This window comes from Salarias fasciatus, chromosome 14, assembly GCF_902148845.1.
Source record: "Salarias fasciatus chromosome 14, fSalaFa1.1, whole genome shotgun sequence".
NCBI lineage: Eukaryota > Metazoa > Chordata > Actinopteri > Blenniiformes > Blenniidae > Salarias > Salarias fasciatus.
Genome location: NC_043758.1, coordinates 26,909,822 through 26,934,709, shown reverse-complemented (window position 1 = coordinate 26,934,709; position 24,888 = coordinate 26,909,822). Strand labels below are relative to the sequence as shown.

Genomic DNA, 24,888 nt, shown 5'->3' with positions numbered 1-24,888 from the left:
AGGCTGCCGAGGTTTCCGTTAAACTGGTTCTCACCTTATTTCCTCGGGCTGGTATGAGCTTGTCTGGCAGATGAAGTTTTGAAATATGCAACGGTTGAGAAAACACGCTCTGATCTTTACTGCTCATATCAAATAATCCAACAGAGATTTGAGTTAATAAAACTTTATTGCAATGTTTGCTTCCAGGTCAGTCACAAGATGTGAATCATTCCTAGTGAGACACTAGTGTCTATGAAATTCTGAGCACATAAAATATGGAATTTTAGTAACAATTACATAAATATGAGGTTCTTATTTCTTCAGCTCTTTGTTCATCAGTTATTTCTTGGTGCGATTTGTAAGCAGACCTGAGAAAAGGGATGTTTATAAGTCCTTTTTCCTCTTCAGCTGCTATTTCGGAGGCTTTCGGGTCACAGTCGGGAATCGGGAACAAACCTTTATTCCATTAAAATCCACATGTGTAACAGAAATGACAGTTCACATCTTTGAATGTGAATTTCTTGAGGAACAGATGACCGGAAATCGTTGCTGAGCATGAAATACTACATCCTGCATGGATCTTTGGTCTTTAAATGTAATGTTTGATATTTGTTGTCTGGTCTGTAGAAGTAGCTTTGATTACGACGAGAGGGAGATAGATTTGAACCTCTACTGAAACAGGACTCTGCAGAAGAGGGGATCTTTGGATCAGAAAGGGGGTCAATCCACCCAAATCGCACCCTGGATTTTTATTAATAGGTCACAGTAGTCTCAATAAAATAAAGACCCTGTTGACCAATATGGAGTTCACAAGTCCAACTGAGGTGTATGTGACAAATTTATAAGGTACTTCAATCTCTTTCCTCCTCCGGGCAGCATCGTCGTTTATCGGCACCTTGTACCATGAGTACAACATCCCCAGACTCGCTGTTTTCACTATTTTCCGGGTTCCCAACAAGGCCACGACTCCCAGCAGGAAGCGACCGGTACCTAGCGCCAGGCCGCTGGCCGTCAGCACGGGCAGAGGAACGGGTAACATCCCCTGAGGTTCAAACGTTTGTCCCAGCTGCTCGTTCACCCAGTATCCCACGGAGCACCCGGCGCACGACCCCAGGATGGTGGTGGTGTCCCCCCGTGTGGTACTGTAGTGGTCCAGCTCTGGGTACGAATAGCTCAGAAAGAGCAGCAGGGTCAAGGCCAGGACGGGGGAGGCGCTGCTGGTGAGCTGGAAGTGGTCGAAGGTGTCCCAGTAGGGGTAGGTGAGCAGCATGAGGGCAGCCGAGATCGAAGCGCCGCAGATCACGTCCTGAAAATAGAAGGTGGATGATAACTGAAAACACATTAAATAAGACGGTCTCTAACTTGAGTTTGTCTTTTACACGTGAGGCTACAGTATCTGGGTAATTTATCCAATAAACTTGGTGTAGAGACTCATAAAGTTCAACCACAAATGCCCTTAGGCATCAGTGACTAAGCTTGATCTGACTTCTGAAGAAAGAAAAAGTTTCTTCATTTTCCTCCAATCTGTGGCAGCTCTTAGCTTGTTGCTATCACATTAATTGAAGATGACCCAAAGAAGAAATCAAGGGTTCACAGTACAGCAAGATAATTTTGAGCTCCAGTGACTGTTTAAATGGTTTTAAATCATGAATAAAATCCCTCTTAATTATCCCTAATCATGCTCAATTTGCTGAAACAAACACTTTCAAGAGCAGACTTGTTGCTCTCGTGCTTCGGCCTGTTGGTGAGAATGTTCACCAGGGTGTGGCACCACTGAATTTACAGAAGACATTGTGAGAACCTCCAAAGATGACGGTTGGGAACCTCCACTCTCAAACCACTCCCTCTGGGCTATTCAAATGTGTGTTTTTCTGAATGTTTTTGTGGAATCTTTCCATCTGTCAGGACGAGGATCCACCACGACCTGCGCCCGGATGTGTTGACCACTGAGAGTTCAAGGTGACAGCAGACTAATGGCACCCATCATGGTTGAAGCAGCTGGAGAATTGATGATCGGTAGACCGGCACTTGGCTTGTTGTCTACTAGCGCTGATGAGGCGAGGAGCAGCTGACCACGGCTGCATGTTCAGTGTTGCCCTGAAGAAAACAGGCACGACCTAGAACAATGATGTCTCGTTCAGGTTCCGGGGCCACAGCTCTGATCTGGAGTGGGCTGGATCAGTAAAATGATTGTGTGAAAAGCAGATAACTGCAACTGAAGTTTCCCTTCATTTTAATTTTAGTGCAGGGAAATACATTGTGGGAATGTTCCCATTTATTATATCATTAAAAACCCAAACAAGCTGTAATGATGGCTTAAAAATGGGTGAAATTTGAAAAAAAAAAAAAAGTATTTGATGTATCTCCAGTAATATTGTATCTCTAGTTGCTCTTTTTATCTTTGCTTCCAAAAATGAACAAATGAGTTGGTTTATAAAGCAGCAACATCAAAATCTATCTCATGGTTTATCAAAATTGATACTTATTTTTAATTGAGTGCTTTTCGATCACACCGTGACAAATTCAATGCTAACTGCAAAACAAAAAGGAGACAATGGAGAGGGAGATAAACCTGAGAGTGATGTCTCCGTGCCAAAGCTACCTTGATAAATATGATAATGTGTACTTAAACATAACAGAATACTGAGTCGTAACTCCTTATGTCAAAATCAATATTTCCTGTTTAGGAAATGGCAGAATGAAGTCCCTGTTGAATTTTGAGAGTTGGCTCAAAGCCCAGGCAGTTTAACCAGACAGATATGAATTATAAATCTATGTTGTATATACACTGTGAGAGTGAGCAAACCTCATTTTTAACCACTATAATCTTGCTGGTCTACATTTTAGATAATGAAAGGCAGTTCATGCACATATTCCAATGACATTGTTGTAATTTAAAACAAAGCTGGACAGAGGTAATATTTAAATTGTTGAGTTTTTTTTAAAAAAAACATCAACAAGACATTTCAATCCATAAACAAAGTATCAATTTTGTTTGACAGTTAGAAACAACTGGCCAAAACTAGTTTGAAAAAAATTTGATAGCAAATTAAAGCTATGCATCACCTAAATGCATCCCAGGACTGCCTACCTGTCACTGTCACTACTGAGAAAATGACGTACACTCAATAAAGAAGCAGTACCCGCTGACAAAACCATTAATTCAGTATCTGGTGATGCTGAAAACTGAGCAGTGACCACCCTGCTCACCCTAAAACACAATTATCCAGAAGTTATTGAACTGGAAGTCGATAATCTACTGTCATTCACCAACCCAGTCTGGACAGGAGCCTTTGAAATATGTGCCAACGGTGCCAGAAGAAGCAACCTGGGGAGACGTCTCCTCCCAGAAACAGAGAAGGTTTAAAGGTTCTTTATTGTCATTATTTTTAAAAGAGCTGGAAACAGCAACTCCAGCACCATAACGAATAACTTGTAAAAATACAAAGGCTTTCATTTCACAGCGGTGTATAAATAGCGACTTAATTTGTCTCATTTTTATTCCTACCCTTGAATATCGGAGTAAAACTCAACATTTTGTGGGGTCAACTCATATTAAGGTAGTTTATTTACTTATCATGAACGCGTTCAAGGAATTGATTGAACACCATCAGTTCTCAAATATACTAATATATCAGTACACTGTGAAAACAAACAAGCTGGCTCAACTTCAAATATATTACAAGCCAGCAAACAGGATGTTCAGCTCAGACTCGTGCTACTAAAACAAAGTATTTTGTGCAAGGAGTCAATTTTATTCTATTAGGACACTTACTTAATGACTCTGGAAAGTGAAACAAGGTTTCTCAAAAATAAGATATTTTAATAACGATGAATAATCACGTGTTCCGGGAAGGGGAGAAGCTCACCAGGACTGAGTGCATGCCGGTGTAGAGACGGCTCAGACACACCAGGGACGACAGTATGATGGCGATCAGCGCGCCCACCTCGAACTGGAACTGAGACACAAAAACATATTTGAGGTCATTTACCTCGATTAAACACACACACACACACACACACACACACACACACACACACACACACACAAATCACTTCTCGATAACACCAGCCGAGTGCATATATATGTTTATGTCTTTCCTCATATTTCCTCTCTGTGTCTGCTCATATATGCCTGTGTAGACAGACTGTATTCAGATGAAAGCACAGGTAGATATAGTATATGTAGACACAGAGAATAAAATATGAAAAATATGAAAAGACACTCAGATATAACAAAAATAAGCACATAATTAATTTTCCCTATTATTTAAAACAATATCTAGTGATCTATAACAGTCAGCATAACTTACGACACGATGAACAAATATTCTTTATTGTTCCAAGAGTTAAGCGTGAAGTAGGTAAACACGCATTCTGTGTTCGGGCTCCTAATGACTGGAACAATCTTCCTGTATCTATTCGTTCTATAACTTCATTAACTTCATTCCGTAGTGCTCTATTAACACATCTTCAAAATACTTGCAATTGTTTCTAGTTTGCTCAAACGGCCATAAATGACTTTTCTTTGTACGTCCATAAACGAAAAGGTTCATGTGATTTAAATGTTTGTTGTGATGTTGTGTTTTGACTATGTTTGACTATGTTGTGCTGACTTTGAAGGGTGCGGAGAGGTGAACATTTAGAGCTGGTTTGTGTGTATGTGTGTGCGTGTGTTGTTTCGTTTTTGTTTATTGTCTTTTTTTGTTAATTTTTTATTACTTTTATTTTATTTTGTTTGTTGTTTTATCATTTATGTGTATTTATTTTATTTTTTCATATGTATATGTAATTTTGCTATCTTGTATTTTGTTACGCTACTCTGCTCTTTATGTTGTTATGAATTTGATGATCCCTCGAAAACGAGACAACTTATCTCAAGGGGTTATTCCTCGTATTAAAGAACTGTTAATTAATTAATTTACATAGACATAATAGAAGTAGATACGCTACATTAAGTACATGCATAGGCACATTTAAGCACACAGGGGAAAAAACATGTTTAATCATATACATTATTTTTGATGGAAGAATAGGATTCAAAAAATCTTTATTGTCATGATATTACACTGTTAGATGTCGTGGCTCAAAGTTCTTTACTTGAGACCCAGGAGATACAATAAAATAGAACATTATATAAAACAGGATGGAAAAGTAATACGAATAAAGACCTTGACAAAAAAAACTATATATGCAGTGTTTACTATAGGAAAAGAAAAGACAGATTCCAGTCTATGCGTCTACTTTGGGCCAGGTGTTTAATTACACTGTATATGTCTGTTTACTATCAATGCATCCATTTATGTATGCTTATCTTTCAATGTTTCACTTATATTTGAACATGTGGCTGTTTGTGTTTGCTCCTGCTAATACAAGTCTCTGTGTCTGCCTATATCTTGTCGGTGTGTTTACTTCTTTACGTCTGTCCTCGCAGACTTCTGAAGTTCTGCCTGTTGTCGCCTCTCAGCTCGTTTCGTCCTCCATTGTCTCTCCGCCCTCCATCCCCTCCTTTACCTATGGTGGCAGGTTTTGTTGCCCCCCATTTCAATAACAGTGAGAAGAGAGGCCTCATGTATTCATTCACCTCCTCTGCCCTCACCTCCTCCCCCTCCTCCCCCTCTCTGTCTTTTCCTGTCCTTTGCAGCTGGAAGCCTATTCACTGGTAGTTCATGAAGAGAGGTTTCTTCATGAATGGCCACAAAGGGGTGGCAGGAACAGGAGGGAGGAGGAGGAGGGTCTCACTGTGATTGACTGTCGTGACCTCCGACCTGCTCGGGGTATGGGCCGAGTTGCCCTGAAGCCTTTTCGTGGCTATTCAGGAGCCTCCGCCGAAGCCCTCTACTCATCCGTGACTGTGTGCGCGCTTTTCTTTCAGGAATGATCCTTCAGGAATTTAAGGTCACGGTTCAAGAGCTCTACTGTACATGTGAGAGTCGGAGGTCGGCGGTCTGGTTCCTTTGACCTTGAGAGCAGACGTTTCCAAGAAAATGTGACGAAATGATGGGAACACAAATCAGTCGGACAACTCTAAAAGGCTGTAATCTACTCAGAGGAAGATCAGGCGATCGCTGAGTCCTTCATTACGAGAATCTGTTGATTAAGACCATCTACAACTGAGCCACAGATTGCCTTATTGATCCGGCAGACGAGTGTGACGGCTGAGGAGCGGAAGAGTCAGAAGGAGGGAGATGTGTGGGGATGTGGACTGACAGTCATTGACTCATTGGAGTTCATCAGACGACCAAACAGCAGCCCGACGGGGCCGCCGGATGGTGACTGATGGTGACTGCTGGCCCCGCCCCTCCTCGCCCTTTGTCCAACGGCTCAGTCGGGACTCTCTGATGGACAGTGGGGCCACTCCCCTCATCCATCTCCAGCCACAGGCGCCCCCTGCCTCAGCCTCATTAAACCCTGTGGCTCAAAGCAGCTCGACTCATTTAAAGGTAACTCCTGCTCGTGTGGAATTTCAAACATCCAGTTTTGGAGGGTTTCAAGAAAAACTTCAAAAGCAAACTGGGTGTGAAACCTCACATTGCTAACATTTTCAGTGTCTGGATTGTAATACCATTTCGTACCACAAGACGGTGTGATGAGTTGTTCCTCACATTTTGAGATCTCTTGTGGCAAAAACCACTCCCTTCAATAATTTTCTGAGATTAGTTCTGTTCATGCAGCGGCTTTATGAATCTTTGCAAACTATCACCCACTGTACAATAGAAAACAACGTCTTGACCTGCTTTCCTGTGACCGGATGCTGCAAGCCGCTCACCTGTATTCTGGAGGGGGCACTCAAGAGAAAAGTGAAGGAGATGGCGGTGGCGGCCATGGCGTGGGTGGAGGGTAGTCCATACTCCGCGTCAACACGGGTCTCCAGCTTCACCACGGGGGGCGATCCAGGGCGGGGGAGCTTCAGGATGTCCTTCATCACCTGACCAATGTACATCACCAACTGGAGAAGACAGAGCGAGAGTGCTATCATCAGAAATCTTGACTGTTCTACCATATTTGGAAAAATAATTCCTTTTTTGGATACAGTTCCCACAGTAAAAGATAAGACTCATTACAAGTATAAGTCAAACTTTCCAACCATATAGTCAATGGTAAACAATTTTTCAAACTTTTGATCAAATTGGGAATAAACTATTAACACAAGCCTTTTCAAAATCGGTTCTTGTGGATGGTCACATTTCACATTTTCAATATAAACTTACAATTTCTTCCTTTCTTTTGCCACCAAATTCTTCATTCTTCTAATCAGTGGGTGTCTTTGCAAGTACATAAAATTTGACTCATGAATACATTCACTTATTCCTTACTCAAAATGTAAGAGTAGTTTTTGAGGTACTGAAAAAATGTGTTCTTTTGAAGATTATGGTTCAATTAAAACCTCTTAATATTAAGCACACAGTTGTATGATTGCATTGTAAAGACACATTTGTTGACCTTGCAGTGTTTTTCAATCTGACTGATCTATCTATTGACTTCAGCGGAAGTTATAGTGAGAGAAAGATGCTCTAATATTTTAACATTTGTGCTTCTTCTACCAAAGTGACAGATGATGATAAGAAGACAGAAAGAAAAACACGAGCTGAGAAACGAACAACTTGCAGACAGCTCTCTGTGTACTGGAAACTGCAGATAGTGGTTGATGGTGAGTTACTGACATGGCTGCCCCATGTACTGCAAATTTGTTTCTGTCTAATATGTCCAGCATGCATAACGTAAAAGCCCCACTGAACTGCAATGAATTGTGTTTTGACGCATTGGGCAGAAGCTTAGAAATCAAAGAAAACAACCAAAATGAAACCAATGGTTGGTGCAAATTAAAACGTTAAAACATCTCCTTTGACTATTTTTCCTTGAAAAGTGAAGATTTGTACTTCAACTGTTTTTTTTCCAATGACTTCGCTCAACACACACACACGAGAAAAAAAAAACAAAAACAACAACAACCATCTTCTGTAAAGGCAAAGTGAGAAAAACAAAATAAGTTGGCATTATGGAAATGTCATCCTAATATATAAGCTCACTGTTGGACACTGTTGGAACAAATTCCAAAGCTCAAAGACCCTAACATCATCTGCATAAGATTTATTTATTTATTATTTATTTATTTATTTTTGACACACTTTACATTATCTTGTGCTTTCCTGACATCTGGCATTTTTCTGTGAACAGGATGAATTTAATTTAAGCCTAAAGAGGCAATCCTGGTTTAGTAACCAGGGGCTTGATAAAATAGTAACTGTGCTGGAAGATTTTAACAATTAAATGTCAGTGAAAGAAACCCAACTGTTACAATTATGGTTTTTTGGTATGACTCTGTCTTTCTTAGTTTTGCTTTAGCTTATTTAAAATTAGATATTTAGATTGTCCTGATTTCCTCCCACAAATGTCTCTTGCCTCTTTGTAGCTTAAAAAAAGGCAAAGACGATTGTTGGACTGTGCTGGGTACAAAAGCTGCAATTAAAATGGGAGGAAGATGATAAAATAATGAGGGGAAGTAAAACCCTGATCAGTCTGGGCTTTAAAACTCACCACATCCTCTCATGAATAAGTTATTGCCGTGCCCACTCGCTAAAAAAGCCGCCGGAGACAGGAGAGGAATTGCGATGAGAGGAGACCCACCTCGGTGCAAAGTGCAGATGCTGCAGTCCAACAGAAACCAAATCTATTGTAAGTAACGGAGAAGCTAAGAAACGCGCCTTCGCTGACACAGCGTCTTCCTCGGCTGAGGTGAAACAGAGGGCTCCTGACACAATGACACACTCAGTGTAAGGTGTAACGGGAGGGTCCGAGGGAAAAGTAAAAGTGAGCGTCCTGCCTATTCTCTTTCATGAGCTCCCCGGCGGGCCTCGGAGGGCCTGCCTGCTCCAGCTCCGGGTTTATTTAAAGCTCTGCCTCTCTGTATATTTAATGACTGGCTGTCTTAGCAAGGAGCGAGAGGAGGCAGAGCGCCGAGTCGGAGCGCGATCCTAATGTGTGTGTTTAAGGGAAAGAATAGAGAGCTTGTTATTACCGTTCCCACTGACACTGTAATCAGAGAGCGCATGTTACCATGGCAAATGAGGTTCAAATTACATCCAGAGACATGCTGTTAGCACATGACGTTTAGACAAGAGAAGACGCAAAGGGATAAGACATGAGGTCTCACAGTGACTGACTGACTTGAATCAGCAGTTTTTGACTAAATTATCAGTTTGTCGCTCTTAGAATTTAAAGTGGATTCACTGTTTCTCATTTTGGGGAGCAGTTTGTCCTCTCAACCCATGATTGAGAAATTATGTGCCAATTATCAGGCGATCACACTCCTCAGGGATCCTGGGAAGGCTTCAACCAGGGTGCCGTTTGGAGACTTTCACCGACAGTTGGACATCAGATTAAGACCTCGTGCACAAAACAATGTACTTTGAAAACTGGAAAACTATTTGTGTTTTGGGTGTCCGTTCACATGAAAACAGTGCTTGGAGCTGCAGAAAATGCGGCTTTTTGAAAGTGACACCCAAGGTGGAATTTCTTGAAAATACTCAAACTCAGCAGAAATGAGGCAAAATGTAACTTTTTGAAAACAAGTCCCACCACCCTAAATTTGATAAAGCAATGTGATGGATGGATGGATGGATGGATAAGAGTTTGGCTGATTTAGGCTGAAAATCCATGTCAAATCAATACGTCCCTAGAAACTTGATAAGAGCCATCTTTCACCTCAAGGACCTCAAAGGTTGAATAAACCCAGAATGTTTATTTCGTCTCTAGAAATAAAGTCGGGTAGTTGGTCGTTTCTTGGTTCAATTCCAGCTTTCACATCAGTCTGCCAAAGGGTCTGATCAATTAAGGGTCTCTACATATCAAAATGGAAAAAGTCTGATATTACATACACACACATGCAGAAGCTTTTCTATCAGAACAGGTTTGAGTCCAACAGATGTGCAAAGTAAAAAACTATAGATTTAGTATTTTTTCCTACATGAACATTGAATATGTGCCAACAGATTAATGTACAACAGGCAATGCTCCTTTTGTCTGAAAAGAAGTTGCGAATCTGAACTTTGCTCACCCCCAACAACTTTTATTTGCAGGCTATCGTGACATATTCTTGGTGCTGTTCCAACGTCTCAGATCTCTTCATCTTCTTTTTCTTGCTCATGCTTTTCCCACTTTGCAACAGACCACTCCATGCATCAAGCTTTTTGTTGTTTTTTAGTCTTGTTTGCCAAATTATATCTTATTCTGAGTTCATCGCCCACAAATCACTTGACTGTAAGATCAATCTATTTGCATGAGTTTTATGAAAATGCATCCATTATACCTAAATGCTGCTGTCTCCCAAATGTATCACCGGTTGCTGTTGATGGCTGGTTGAAACAATTTTTAAAACGCTGATGTGCTTCTCAAAGGCCTGCTCTGAAGAACGAAGGCAGAGATTTTACAGAATTCTGGAATAAACACAGATCTGCTCGATTTCAGCCACATGAGCAATCGTTTGGATCATCAGTGATGTTATGTAATGAAACATGAGGGTAACGCCACAGAGGGAGCAGTTGTTTCAATATGATAGAAAAAGACAGAAATCTTTACTGCATATCTGAACCCTTGAACCTTCACAATGCCGGAGGGGGAATACCATGTGAACCAATGAAGCTCAGGCTGAAGTGTTTGGGAAACATGGAGCATTTTAATGGTGTATAGTTAAAGTATTATAGAAGTTCTGTTCATGGTGCAAAAAGATGAATGATTTGAGGCTCACAGAAAGCTTTTCACCACAAGCAAATCTACTGGGCTTCATCTGCTTACACTGCCAGGTGAACCTTGGTAGAGACAGTCGCTTCAATGCTGTGGAGCAAAGAGGAGCCAGAGTCCTTATTTGGATCAGCTTTGCTCACACTAACCCTGCTTCTGCAACAGAATCCATTGTTTTTCATAAGAATGGGCAGAGTCACCGTTATGTCTTGAGGAGGCTCAGATCATTTGATGTCAGTCCAGTATGAGGCAGGAAATTGGACTTGCTGGAGAAGTTTATGAGTAACATACAGTGCAGGATAATGTCAGGATGTTTGTCCACCAGTTACAGTTCATGCTGGGTCATGCAGCAGGACAATGGCTCTAAACATGGAAATAAATTTACTGAAGAAATCAACTTTACGGAGCTGAAGTCGCTCATCTATTTGAGTTCGTTGCAGGCGAAGAAGGTCCAACAAGCCACTAAAACCAACTCTCTGTTCCACCATGTGAAACTTTTAGCTTCTGTTTCTCTCTCGTGTAGTTTTCTCTGTTACAGGCCTGATTTATATGACAGCGTTGTAAGAAATAAAATCCAGATGATGGTGTAGTAAATGTAAACTTTATTGGAGAAGTACTGCTAAATTCAAGAGCACACGCTACGTTCATTGTTACAAATGAATGCTTCTCATGCTGCCATGCTATTATTAAATATTATCTCTTACCACTGGGGTGGCTGTGGGGGTTCAATACCCCATCTTTCCTCTTCGAGAAGCAAGAACTGAACCAACTGAACTCAAACAGTGAAAAAAATTCTCTAGAGTACAATCCTGTCATCATCACACACTGAGTTAGCATGCTAACATCGCCTACATGGCCATACAATCCAAACTTTTGGCCAAAGCAGAAACAATCACTGGAATGGACTTAGAAATTACTTCATTTACGTCACACAGATCCACTGAAACAATTTTATACTATTCACGTGAGATTTATTTCTAGTGTCTTACTGTGAGGACCTTTTTTTTTTTTTAAGTTCTCCTTTTTCATTATTTTTTTTCAAGTAATGCAAAATCTCTCTGAGGTCAAATCTCTTAATTCAACATTTGTTTCTACTTCTGCACGCGCCCAGCCAGACGGAATGCTCAGCACCGCCATATGGACAACAAATAGAGCGCGGACAACGCCGATCTCATGGAGCCTGTCTAACCCCGTTCGCTGGCCGTGACTGTGTGTTCGTCCAACAATCCTTACTGTGTGCTCATGATCCTCTGCCTGTCTGCGCTCGATGAGTCTGCCCACCAGTTCAAGTGCTTGGATGATATGATACCCCCGCCCTCGGCATCCACCATCAACACAAACATCACATTCAGCTGCCCCCAGTAAAAGGAGCCAGTGCTGCGGTGTCTCCTTGGTGTCTTTGTGAAGCATTCCATCAAAAGACGGGGCAGACCCCGGGGACCGTCTGGTCACATTAAGAGAAGAGTTAAAGGCAGGCCAAGACATACAGTGTGTGATCTCGTGAATGGACACATTGATCGAGGCCGGCGCAGTGCTGTACTTTGATCTGTCAACATGTAGATGAGACTGTTATGTGTGTGTGTGTGTGTGTGTGTGTGTGTGTGTGTGTGTGTGTGTGTGTGTGTGTGTGTGTGTGTGTTTGTGTGGGGAGGACTGGCGCCTGCACAGGCCTCGGTTTGTAAGGAGAAAACACGTGATGTTAGGTTTGCTCCATGGCACAGTGATAAATAGCTAGTTGAGCTACTTTCTCATGTCTCTGTGATACTTATCAGCGTTGTGACCTCCGAGGTATAAAGAAAGGCTGAAAACAAACCAAAAGGCGCTGGGTTGAATGTTCAGTCATCTATTTGCAAAAAGTCTGTGAGCAATAAAAGGTTACCATTTTGCTTCAAATGCACATTTTGTCGACTCTGGGAGGAAATTGGAGTGCTTGGATTAAACCTGAGCACACAGGGAGAACATGCGACCCTCACACAGAGGGAGCCTGACTTGGACTTCAACCCACAACACCCTTGTTGTGATGTGAATGTTCAGACCACGACACCTTGACTCATATGAGTCAGAGAAAAAGGCAGTTGCTCTTTCAAAACTTTGTACTTTTTCCCCCACCTAGAAATGACGACCCAGCGGTTCAGTATTGGTGTTAACTCCACTGTGGGCTTGTCAGGACACATTAAAGGGATTAAATTAAATCCAAAGCAGAATTAAAATGTCTGCAAAGTTGGATGGACTTTTTGCAACTGATTGGAAAAAAAGTTTCTTTCCATCTTAATGTATTTAATAGCTGATATATATGCATGAGTTTCACTCTTCATGCATGAAAGTTGGTTGTTCTGCTTCACCTAGACTTTAAAGTCAATTTATTACGTATATTTTGTCCAATCTGCAGGTGAGGTGGCACTAATTCCTACAAGAGGGAATACATATATTTCCTTAATTATGAGTTTTTTTCAAAGCCAGGTTGGCGTGAATATTTCGGACTGATTTACATGTGATCAAATGATCACGTCCCACCCTGTTCCTGACGGTCTTTAGAGTATACGGATATAGAGTATATACAAATATTTAAGGATGAATCTTCAAACGTGATTTCAGTTTCTCCTCTCTAATGTTTCATTCACAGCTCTTCCGAGGACTCTGGTCTTACCTGGTCCCGTTGGTATTCTGAACAGCAGGGTAAGTGTACCATTTGCATAACACTTCGCTGCAATTACACCATGCAACCCCGCAATGTAATTCATGACCATATGGTTAATGACAGTCGCTGTTTTCTAAGTCAACCAAAGTCACGCTGCGAGTAAAAGCCAACAGCGAGCGGTGAAGGACACAATGGCACATGTGTGTCGCTTTGTGCTGCTGGTTGCGACTTGTTGCTGAAGTGCATGTGCGCGCTTGACAGGGAGGAGAAGACAGAGCGTACCCAACCCTCAATGAACCTCAGATCACTCCGACAGCCGCACAATGGCAGGGTGCTTGTGAGAAGATAGAAGTGCAGGGTGACGCGCCCCGAGGGCCGACACGCCAAATGCTCGGTCCAGATACAGAAAGCTCAAAGCGCTGATGAGGCCAATAAAACATTCTGCTGGTGGACTTGGGGGGGGGAGAAGGCCGAGTAAAGCTGGTAATATCTAACTAGGGGGAGGGCTATGAGTGTGTTTAGTGGACGAGGCAGGGAGTGCCAGCGTGTGTGTGTGTGTGTGTGTGTGTGTGTGTGTGTGTGTGTGTGTGCTGGAGTTTGAAAGGAGTTCACCCAGGGCAATGGTTGCAACCAGGATTCTATAAGAATGATAGCTTTTCCCCTCGGGGTGAAACAGACAGAGGAGGGGGCAGACAGGGGGGTTCAGACTTGGGGCGCCCACCAAGCGCTCGGGGCCAGGACGCAAAGGGCACGAAAACAGGCCACAGTCCACACAAGAGAGAGGCAACCCAGCCGTCCGTCCGAGTCCATCCATGTGTCATACTGACGCCTTCTGGAAGAACCCGCCATGCTCTCCGGGTCTCTGCTCACAGATTCTGTCGGAATCAACATCTAAAGGGGACATCACAGCTGTACTTTTCCTGCGACCGCCGGGCCCTGACGTGTGGCCTCTTGGCAGGTCGGAAGGGTAACCCTGGTCAGGCTGCAGCAGCCCCCGGGGCTCAGGGATATATAGACTCGGTGGTGTCAGAGACAGGTCACTGAGAGGCAGGGGTTAGGAGGAGAGGGATGAAAGGAGGTTGAGAGGTGAAGAGAGAGCGAGACGGACAGAGCGAGGGACAGAAAAGAGGATGCATTGTGAAGGGGACAAACATCAGAGCGGAGACCGCACACCCCGAGGTGCTCCCGCCACAGACTCCCCATCTCCAAGCCGAGACTTACGGTCCACACGTTGACGAGGCGGCGGCACAGGAAAGGGTCCAGATTCCAGTGTATGCAAGGCAGACAGGTGATGTAGAAGATTTCATGGCCAAGTCCAGCCGAGAACAGGAAGAGGAAGTGGAGAGGCCAGTTCCTCACCTGGTACTGAGGCCCGCTGTGGACCTGCAGAGATGCAAACGCAAGATGAGGGCAGAGCGCGATGGAAGCACGGGTCTAAAAATAGCTTCCGGAACAGGATCAGACCAAATCAGATCGCCTGTCTAATCCTGCAGTCACAATCTTAGCTGGCAAGGCATCGATCATTTTCTGCAGCGTCTCCACTTCACAATTATACAATAAAGTACGTGGAGTCCCAACATTGGTCCTAAAATACTAAGACACCTCTTCAAATGTAAATAAACAAAATGCAAATCAATCATTGAAAATAGTAGGAAGAAAGAAAGATGCTGAAACTTGACAGGTGAACAGTTTTTTGTTTGTTTGTTTTTTTCCAACAAAATGCTTGTGCAGTGTTTCAAAAGAAGTTGGAATATTGACAAGAAGTGATGGAAAAATCAGGAATTTACACCTGGCACCGCTGTAAAATCTCACCACACGTTTCTACCAGGAGTTGACTTTGTTATTTTTGGTCATTTTACTCGATTCAAACCTCTGACCTCTCCTGAGTTTCACCATGTATGGCAAAATGTTGAAATAATACGAGGACGTATGGAAACATCCTGTCAGACTCCATCTCTTCTGTTATCAAAAATAGACTGAACACAAAAACCAGAACACTAAGTGGGCGTGTAGCTGATGTGCTGCAGAGTTTTTAGTGGACAGATCGTATTAAATCAGTGAAATCAGTCCAAGTGCCTGGTGTAAACTGTGGGTTAAATTTCTGGCTGCACCGCCATGTTATTGTCACCAATGGAAATGAAATGACTGCTCATCACTAAATACACCCGGAATACAATCGGAAGTAGCAGTCAACATAAGCTGAATAAACCACCTGATGGAAGGCTTTACACTGAACTGCGACCAAAGGAGAAGATGAAGAGGGAATTCTTCATCTCTGAAAGACTGGTTTGAGAAATAATGCAACATGGACCCATCTTGTGCTCAAAGGGGGGTACATGGACCCCTGGGGGTACATGAAGGCATGTTAGATTTTTTTCTTGAAGCAAATGAACAAATTGCATCAATCTAGAACTCAAATTAAGAAAAAATGAAGAGTGGCATGAGTTCTTAGACTGAGTTTAATATTCAGGCTTGTGTGCTTCTTCTTATTTTTGATGTTTATTTTACTGAGTTTAAAACAGATTGTTAATATTAACAATATTAATATTAAGACGACAAATTGTTTTTGGTAAAAATCTTTATTCATAATCTCTTTGATGAAGAAGTTTTCAGTTTAAGTGTAATGAATCAGTTTAACAAGTCACGCACTGACCTTTGACAGGTACACTTCTTAAGAAATGTTTTTCACTGACAAAATCTTGAGGACCACTAATGGGTCGCTTCATAAAGACGCCAATCCATCAGAGGGCAGAAACAAAGCGTCAGACAACGACACCTATTTACACCTATGGCCAATTTAAACTGGCTGACTTCCCTCAAACCACTCAAAAATAATGTTTCTTCCTCAACCGTGTCAAATAGCGTTGAAAAACAGTGGAGACTCTGGTTAAAAAGTTGCTGTATTCAAGAGAAAAGGCTGAAATACGAGATGGCTGTGATTTTAGGGCCTCTCAGGCAGCGCTGCATCAGAAACAGACATGAATCTGTGGTGGTAATCACCAGAGGAAGACGAGCAGCACAAATCCTATTTAAAACTCAAGCAGAAGAACAAACTGACAATCTGCAGAGACGCTGTCATCTCTGTGTCGAGGGTCATCCGAGTTAAACTGAAGTGAAGGAGTCACGACTTCACTACTTTGTTGTACTATCCAGGCTAACTCAACAGCCTTAGCATGTAGTGTACAGAAAGAAAACATCTACAGCATGTTTGAATAAGGAAACTTGAACATCTGTTGAGGAAAAATTAGGAACTCTTTTGATCATTGAGGAAAGATGAAAACTTCCATATTGCTGCAAGATGTATAAGATGACTTAACAAGATTTGGAAAAGATTCATTCTAACTTTCACAACCAAAGAAAATTCCCTCAGTCGGGGTGCAAAATGCTTTAGACAACACAGCTTCTTATGGTCGATATATCCCTCCGTGACAGCAATTAAACAGCAGAATGGACAAAGAAATAACGTAATAAATAAGAAGAGCAGAGCAGCCACCTCTCATACAGAGAGCGAAGCACGTGAATAACTCTAAACTCCAAGTCACACACCTCTGTGACTGAGTCACACCGAGAGAAGCTTTGGTTGCCTGCCAGACTTCCTGTAACGTTGACCTCAAAGCAGAATCATCTGTCGGCAATAAACTCCAGGTGCCGAGAGGCTTTCCTTCGGCGAAAGCTGTTCGCCACTTTCACTACACTTCGCTGTAGGTCACTGTAAAACATTCTGACTTATTTTCAAATGTCAACCCTTCAACAGACAAGCAGCCACATCTGGTCACTGTGCATTTCTTCTTGTTGCCTCGTGACTAGCATGCTAACTCCATAAAAATAATAAACAAAACAAAAAGAACATGCCGAATGCGTCTCATCGAGTGTATTTTCTTCATATAATACATATCACACTTCAAAAAAATCCTGTTTTGTGACATGTTAATATAACAAAATGCAATATAGATGTGATTTTGGTCCATTTTATATCATAAAAAAAACACACACAAAAAAAACACCCAAATTCTGAAATACTCTTCAGAATAAAAAAAAAAAAAGATGTCTGTGGATTTCAATGAACACCCATAAAGGGATCATTGGTCATGGTTCCATTTATTATGATTTCTCATTAAAAACATTAAGTAACAAATTGTATTTGAATAAAATATTTTAACTTACGTGGTGATAGTTATATCGCTTTCCAGAAAATTTCAGTGTTTCAAGCAACCAGCAATCAAAACTTTCTAGTGACTTCACAATGTTGTTGATTTTGGTTTTAATGAAGGCAATAGCTTGAGGCAGCATGGTAATTTCAACAATATTTCAATGTGTTATATTATTATTGACTGTCTATTACATTGCTGAAGTTGAAAATGTAATAGTACATAAACAGGACTATGAATATATTAGAAATAAATACATTTTTGCAGTTTTTGTACAGTTTGCATATTAAAAAATGACTAATAGATGGATGAATCATCTTATTCATTAATTGAATATCAAGAAGCATTTTTATTAATTATTGTATTTTTCCCACTATTTTATCATATTAGGATTTATTACATTATTCAAATAATGAAAATTCAAAACATAGAGTGCAATTCTCTGTTGGTTTCAATCACTTGTATGGATTCTAATTTTGTTTTTATGTACTGAGAAACAATGAACCAGCACAGACTTCTTGTTTTGCATTTTTCTCAAAAAAACATAAAAGGTCAAAGTCATAATTTAACATCACTGTGGGCGTTTTCTTATCAATTCCACTTTTGTATTCTGGCTGCATAACAGTCCCATTTTCTCTCAAAGTGACATTCTTTGAGCTATTCCAGCTGGCAGAGCTCTGCTGCTTTAACTTTATCAAGAGATCAGAGATTCCTCGGTAAGAATGTAACTCTGCATGTTCACAAAACGAGTTTTTTTTTTTTTCTTTAGTGGAGAAAAGCAGAAGCAGAACTATATGCTCACGTCCCACAGCTTGTCTTGAAGCGGTGGCTGTCACAGTCACCCAGAAAAACAAGAAAAGCCAGTAAGGACTGGGTTTGCAAACACTTTTAATTAAGCTCGTTTTTTTATGGATTCATGTACAGTTTATTCAACTTTTGCAGTATTTTACTATAATAAATAACTTCTAATGTAATTAGTTAAGTCTAGTTCGCATTAATTAAATGCAACTAAGGCGTTCTTTTCTTTATTATAATAAATTACTTCAAGGTTTCTAATGTTCTGCAGTGTGTGACTTACATCAGCAGCATATCCGCTCTCCTTGTATTCATAGTTGGAGTTGTTGTCCTGGTGGTCCCAGCGCCCCCTCGGAGGTCCACGTGTTCGGTTCCCGGTCCGCCTCCCCTGGTTATGATGCGGAGCCTCGACGAGGAAGAGCCCGCAGCGCCTCTGGAACCGGGCCACCAGCTCCGGGTCCTGCAGGTACGACAGCAGATCCGGCATTTCGGCCAGAGAGGAAAGGGGAGGGGTGCTGGAGGCCCTGGAGGGGTCCTGGAGGGGTACTGGAGAGATCCTGAGTCCAGACAGGGCGCATCCCCGGCGCAGGGTACAGAGCGCACAGGTGTGCGTAACGGGGGCGGGGCTTAAAGCGGAGGGTTGGACAGGTAGTGTGGATTCATAGTAAAACTTTTCCCCAACCTTTACCCTGACACTGTGCAGCAGGTGTTATCATGGTCATGATTTACTGCTCTGGTTACTGGGACAGTGGCTTTTTTTTTCTTTCCTACACAAAACAAATCCAAGTGCAGTTTGTTTCTCCAGAGCCAGATTTAAGGGGGGATTTTTTAAACATGATGCAATGCTGCTTTGTTTTAGCTGTTTTCACATCATTTCACTCCTCAAATTATCTACATTTGACCTCATTTGAAAAGAGGTAACATGTAGTTAAAAGAGAAAAGAGTCTTTTCACATTTAAACTGATTTAACTCTTCATGTTTTTTACCCACATTTCATTTTATTTTTGCTGTTTTCACATAATTTAAGTAATTTTTAGAACTTTTGAATAGTTCACCCTATTTGACATCCTTTCTCTTTTTGTTTAATTCCTTATTTTACCACTGTTTAAGCTATTTTCATATTGTTTCTGTATCCTCATCGTTTAAACTTATTGTTTCACACCATTTTGCATAATTTTAGACTCCTTCAAGCTGCTGTAGTGATTGTACATTGTGGGTTTGGCTCTTTTAACATTGTTTTCGCCAATATATATATACATATATTGTTTGAGCTATTTTTAGGTTATTATGGCCACATTTGATACTTCATTCAAAACAAATAAAGATAACTCATTGTGTGCTCGTCCATCTCTCTGTGTTTCTGTCTCCTGTGATGGACTGGCAAGACCTGTCATGAAACCATTTAAAGAGAACTTTAACACATAAAGCTTTCTTGAACCAGACGTTGTAAAGTTTAATGGAAAGCAGAGGTTTTACACAGTGACATTGTATTAAAGTGAAATCTCCACCTGGCACCTATCTAGGTGTGAGTGATGACAGCAACATTACTAGAGAGTTAACAAGTTTTCGTTGTCCAGTTTGGACAGAAAAGTCTTTAATTATCCCAGTGTTTTTATCATTATATCATCCTGACTCTATGTGACTGTTTGATGAGAAGTGGATTTCTGGATTATGTTTCAGGAAATAACTGGTGTTTGGTTTTTGAGGACAGAGTCACCTTTCCTGTATTTGACTATGTATTTTACAATCTACTAATGATTTACATTCCCCTTCAAGTATAAGTGACACTGTTGACACATGAGTGGCGGCAGTATAATGAGCAGCTCCTGGTGGCAAACCTTTAATAACGCTCAATTCATGTTGACTGACAGCCCTCCTGTTTTTTATTCTTCACTCTGTGGCCATTCTGTGACTGTTTTTGGTCATTTCAAGTCTCTTTAGTGTAATTTCTTGCTGCTTTATTGGTATTTTTGTTTCATATCTGGTCATTCATCAGTTTTTTGTGATTGTTTTGTGTTTTGGCCGCTTTCTATCTGCAGGTTTATATTTAACCTTTAAAAGTTGTCTGTTGTGAGCAATAAAATTTGCAGTGACATTTGAAAGTGTTTCACTTCTGTTGAAGATTTATACTTTGTGCTAAACTTTTGAAAACATTTGTGGTGTTTTTGTGTATTGCTGTTTGAGATGATTACGTAATGATTTGATGCCAGTCTTTGGTTACTTTGTGTTTGTTTTCGTGCCTCATTGTGATTGTTTTATGTGCCTATAAGGCCTTCTGGCCATTTTCCATCTCTGTGGTGATTTGGTCTCTCTTTATGAGCGTGTTTAAGCATGAACAATGACTATTTTTCATAGTTCTCTCTCTCCTTGCAGCTGTTTTGCATTTCTTGATGTAATTCCAAATCCCATCATGTTAATTTCATGCTTCATGTTTCTGGGATTGTTTGTTTCGTTGTTGTCATTTGGTGTCACTTCTGTATCGGGTTATAACCATAGTGTCTTGTAGCGCTGTTGTTTTGTAGCGCTGTCTTTATTTACCTTTTCTTTAGTGTGTGTTCTGTTTCCCCTGAAGATAATCGCCTTGTTTGATAGGTTCTCTGTCTCTCTTCACAGCTGTCGGTCTGATTTAAAATCTCTTTGAGTTAATTCCATGTTTTGTTATATTTTGGTTGTATTAAGGTGTTAATTCAGGTCTCATTGTGTTAACTTCTTATTTCCTCATGGGATCCTCGGTTTCATTGTGACCATTTAGTGTCTTTTAGGGAATGTTGGAGGTATTTTGTTGTTGTTTTTGCAGCTTTGTGGTTGGTTGTTGTATTTTATTTATTTATTTTTAGACATTTGCCTTATGTCTGTCTTGCTTGATGTAGTTATGGGCCTAAATTCCAACCTCTTTGTGCTCATTGCATGTTGCTTTGTGGGATTTTCGGTTCCATTTAGCATTTTTTTGTGGTAGTTTTGCATCTATCTTTACACCCCCCTCCCACTCAGATCCAGTTTTGGCAACGTGTGATGTTAAAAGCTCAAACCCAGCAGTGAAGACTAATCTGATCTATCAGAGAGCATGAGAGCATCCCTCTATATTGTTGTGGCTCTCTCTCTTTAATAATGACTTCATGGATTGAGTGGCTGGTTAGATGATGGACCTGTGTGCTGTTTTTTTCTTTTTTCTTTCTTTCTTTTTTCCTGGAACATTATGTGACTTTTGATGTTCATTGTTACAGGAAACAGGATCGACGCCCCCGCGGTTGACCAAATTAGCGCATCCTTTTGTGCGCCGGTGTGTGCGTAATCGCGGTCGAGCGTGGATGTCATATGCTGTCCGCGCACAGCCGCTCAGACAGTTCCTCTCTCTTTAAAGGGACTTTAAGGCGACACGCACGTCCCCCTCCCTCCCTCCCTCCCTCTCTCTCTCCCTCTCTCCCTCTCCATCTCTCTCTCTCTGTCTCTCTCTGCTTTATGCTCAGACCCTCCGGATGGATGCCACCATTACATCATCTGTTCCCACGCAGCCGATCCCGACGTGAGAGCGCGTCTTTTTTAACCAGCGGGAACCGAACCGGGAGCGCAATTTCCGCGATCACACCAAAACAGAGAAAAGGAAAGAAAAAAAAAAGGAGAGAAAAAATCCACATACACACATCAACAACGTCTGCCGGGGTGATGGCGATTCAATGAGAGGGGGAGGAGGAGGAGGAGAGGAGGGGGAGAGGAGGAGAGACGTGCACCGTCATCAGCATCTGTCCGCCAGCTCCCTTTGTGTTCACCGGAGAATGTGAATGGCGAAAGATGACATGGCAGAGGTAGATCTGGCACCGAGCGGAGCGGAGCCCCCCGGGGAGGCCTCCTCGGCGTTCCCCTACGAGGAGTACGAGTGCAAAATCTGCTACAATTACTTCGACCTTGACCGCCGGGCTCCCAAGATCCTCGAGTGCCTGCACACGTTTTGCGAGGAGTGCCTGAACACGCTTCACCTCCGAGAGGAGCGGCCATGGCGCATCAGCTGCCCCGTCTGCCGCCACCGGACCCCGGTGCCGGACTACCGGATACAGAACCTCCCCAACAACACCAAGGTGACGGAGGACTTCCCCCTCTACATCGACTCGGACCCGCTGCCGCAGGACGCGCTGCCGCCGTACCCTCCGCCGCTGCACCCGGCGCTCGTCGCGCTCCGCCGGGAGGAGGCGTCCGGCGCGGCGTCCAGCGCCGCCAGCCAGGCCACCCCCTCCACCACCGTGTCCACGGCCACGACCCTCTCCCAGGACTCGGTGCGCTACGACAGCTGTCAGAGCTGCAAGCGGGTGGCGCTGACCACCGGCTGCGTGTGCGTGATCTTCTCCTTCCTGTCCATGCTGGTGCTGCTCTTCATGGGCCTCATCTTCGTGCACAGCCACAGCATCCCCCCCTCGCCCGCCGGACCCATTTGCCTGTCGGTAGCCAGCATCCTGGCCATGTTCTCGGTGGTCGTCACGTGGCTCATCTGCTGGCTCAAATACAGACCGGACCACGAGACGGGCCGCGCGTCCGCCACCAGTAACTCCCGGAGAAACGCCTGACGCGCGGGCTGCCGCCTCCCACTGACTGCCTCGTCTCTTCTTCTCCTTCTCGTTGTACATAGTGCTGGCGACTGATACTCCTGCTCCCTTTACTTTTTTTCTAGGAACAAACCCTGCCCAGAAATGGCCTTTTTATGAGTATAGCAAACACCCGCAGGCCTTCATGTCGTTTGGAGCAATAGGCCAACATGATCCTTGATAATCTTTCTCCTATAGAAAGTTGTGCACTTGAGTTTTGAAGCAGGCTGGATGCTCAGCTGGGCTTTCCTCGTGGGGGAACTTAGGATTCGGGCTCACTGCCGCTTGTCTGAAACTAAGCTGGGTTTGATGGCTAAATGTGAAGTGCTTATTTCCATGCTCTGACCCCCTCCTCCACCCCAACCCTGCTTACTAATATGCATATCCCACTATGCCACTCACTGTATGATAACTGTCCATGATGACTCACTCATATCTCAAAAAAGCACTATTGTATTGTACAGATGTTTGGCAATGTTCACCTCTTTTTTTTATTATTATTATTATTGTTATTATTTGCTTTTCTGGAGGCTTGCTGTGTAATTTAATGTGGGAAGCTTCTGACAGAATCCAGACTTGTAAATAGTTCCCAGGCGATATACCAGGTTGATGTGACCAGTCCTTTGTTCTTCTCCAACACTTTCCTAAACCACGTGCTTTAACTCCTGCCCTCCCGGGATGGCACTGTTTCTGATGGCACGCTGGGAAATTTGCACCAAAAGTGGGGACGAAAAGTTGAGGAGAAAGAGTTTGTGATTATTTGTTTAACTTTTGTTTTTTACATTATTGTTATTTTATTTTTGCATGATTGGCTACTGACAGGTCAGGGCTTTCACTTTTTCCTTTAATGGAAAGGACCGGTGTGTCTCCTGACTCTTGTGCCTCACTTGTTGCTGAAAAAAAAAGCAAAAATTTCACTGTCGAAAGAGAAGAAAAGAGCCCGTTCCTCCTCCGGTCACATCGTTTATACACCTATAGAGTCTGAAAACAGGGTTTATAACGTATAGCACCTTTTTTAATATATACATATTTGTTGGACTTTGGAGACAGAGAAAGGGTTGTTTTAACGGTACGGTATGTAATATTTGCAGTCAAAATGTGTAACACTGTGAGAAGACAACATTCTTTATGTTATCTAATTGATCTGTGAGCAGGGATATGTAGTACCGCTGTCAACCACAAGATGGTGTCTAACAGAAAAGGGCAGTGACTGACTGCTGCCATTTAAAGGACAAAAATCTTATATACTGTACCTTTAAAGCGAGTTCAACCCCAGACTTCACCTTTCTTCTTCCCTCAGAGCCATAACGACGTGCTTTTGACACAAGGTAGAAAATGACGCATTAGGTGTTGCTCTGGTTAATCTTGGACTCTCACGGGTCGGAATTACCTATTTGCAAATTCAACTTAAGGCCCCATTTATATGACAACGTTTTCAAGCAAAAAACGGAAAACTTTCAACACATTGATCATCTTTTACCACGTGATCTCATTACAAAAACAAACAACAGCACCCCTTAGTGGCTCAACATGAAAACTACATCTCCTTGTGTTGTTTCCGAGCAAACGCAAAGCTCTTCCGTTTGCACTTGAAAAGTTGTCGTGTGATCAAGGTCGTAGAAAACAATGAATTAAAAAAAAAACAAACCTGCACTAATGCAATGCAAATATGAAGATTTTCTGAGCAACAAGCTAAATTACTTTATATTTATGTTATTTCCCTCAGAAAAAAAATCGACTCTGTCTTTTCAGGGGGAGAAATCAGTGAGCTTCAGACCACGCAGTCATGAAAAAAAGCTCACGCTCAGCGGCCTGTAGGGGGCAGTCTTCTTGTTCTGATTCTTACTGTGAACTTTTGGTAGAGATTCTCTTTGGTATTGTTGTAATCTGTATAATTATTTATTTAAAAACCTTGTTTGTGGATCAGTGCAAGACCCTTGTTCCTGTCAAGTGTGAATTGGAATACTGTGTAAACTCCTGGCTCCCTCTCGGCAAGTAGAAAACAAACAAAAAA

At 42.2% G+C, this 24,888-nt stretch overlaps 2 protein-coding genes across 2 annotated transcripts; one reads left to right on the top strand and one right to left on the bottom strand.

The window, feature by feature from the left end:
• Positions 1 to 105: 105 nt before the first annotated feature.
• On the bottom strand, positions 106 to 18,892 carry sgpp2 (sphingosine-1-phosphate phosphatase 2). Its single transcript, XM_030109469.1, has 5 exons — positions 18,584 to 18,892; positions 14,579 to 14,740; positions 6,749 to 6,928; positions 3,849 to 3,938; positions 106 to 1,285 (listed from the first exon to the last, which is right to left on the bottom strand). Exons 1-5 carry the CDS (start codon positions 18,785 to 18,787, stop codon positions 740 to 742), a joined length of 1,182 nt encoding a protein of 393 aa, XP_029965329.1. The 5' UTR covers positions 18,788 to 18,892; the 3' UTR covers positions 106 to 739.
• Positions 18,893 to 21,730: 2,838 nt separating this feature from the next.
• rnf228 (ring finger protein 228) lies at positions 21,731 to 24,571 on the top strand. The gene has a single exon (XM_030109180.1). The coding sequence runs from the start codon at positions 22,080 to 22,082 to the stop codon at positions 22,854 to 22,856; it is 777 nt and encodes a 258-aa protein (XP_029965040.1). The 5' UTR covers positions 21,731 to 22,079; the 3' UTR covers positions 22,857 to 24,571.
• The last annotated feature ends 317 nt before the right edge of the window (positions 24,572 to 24,888 follow it).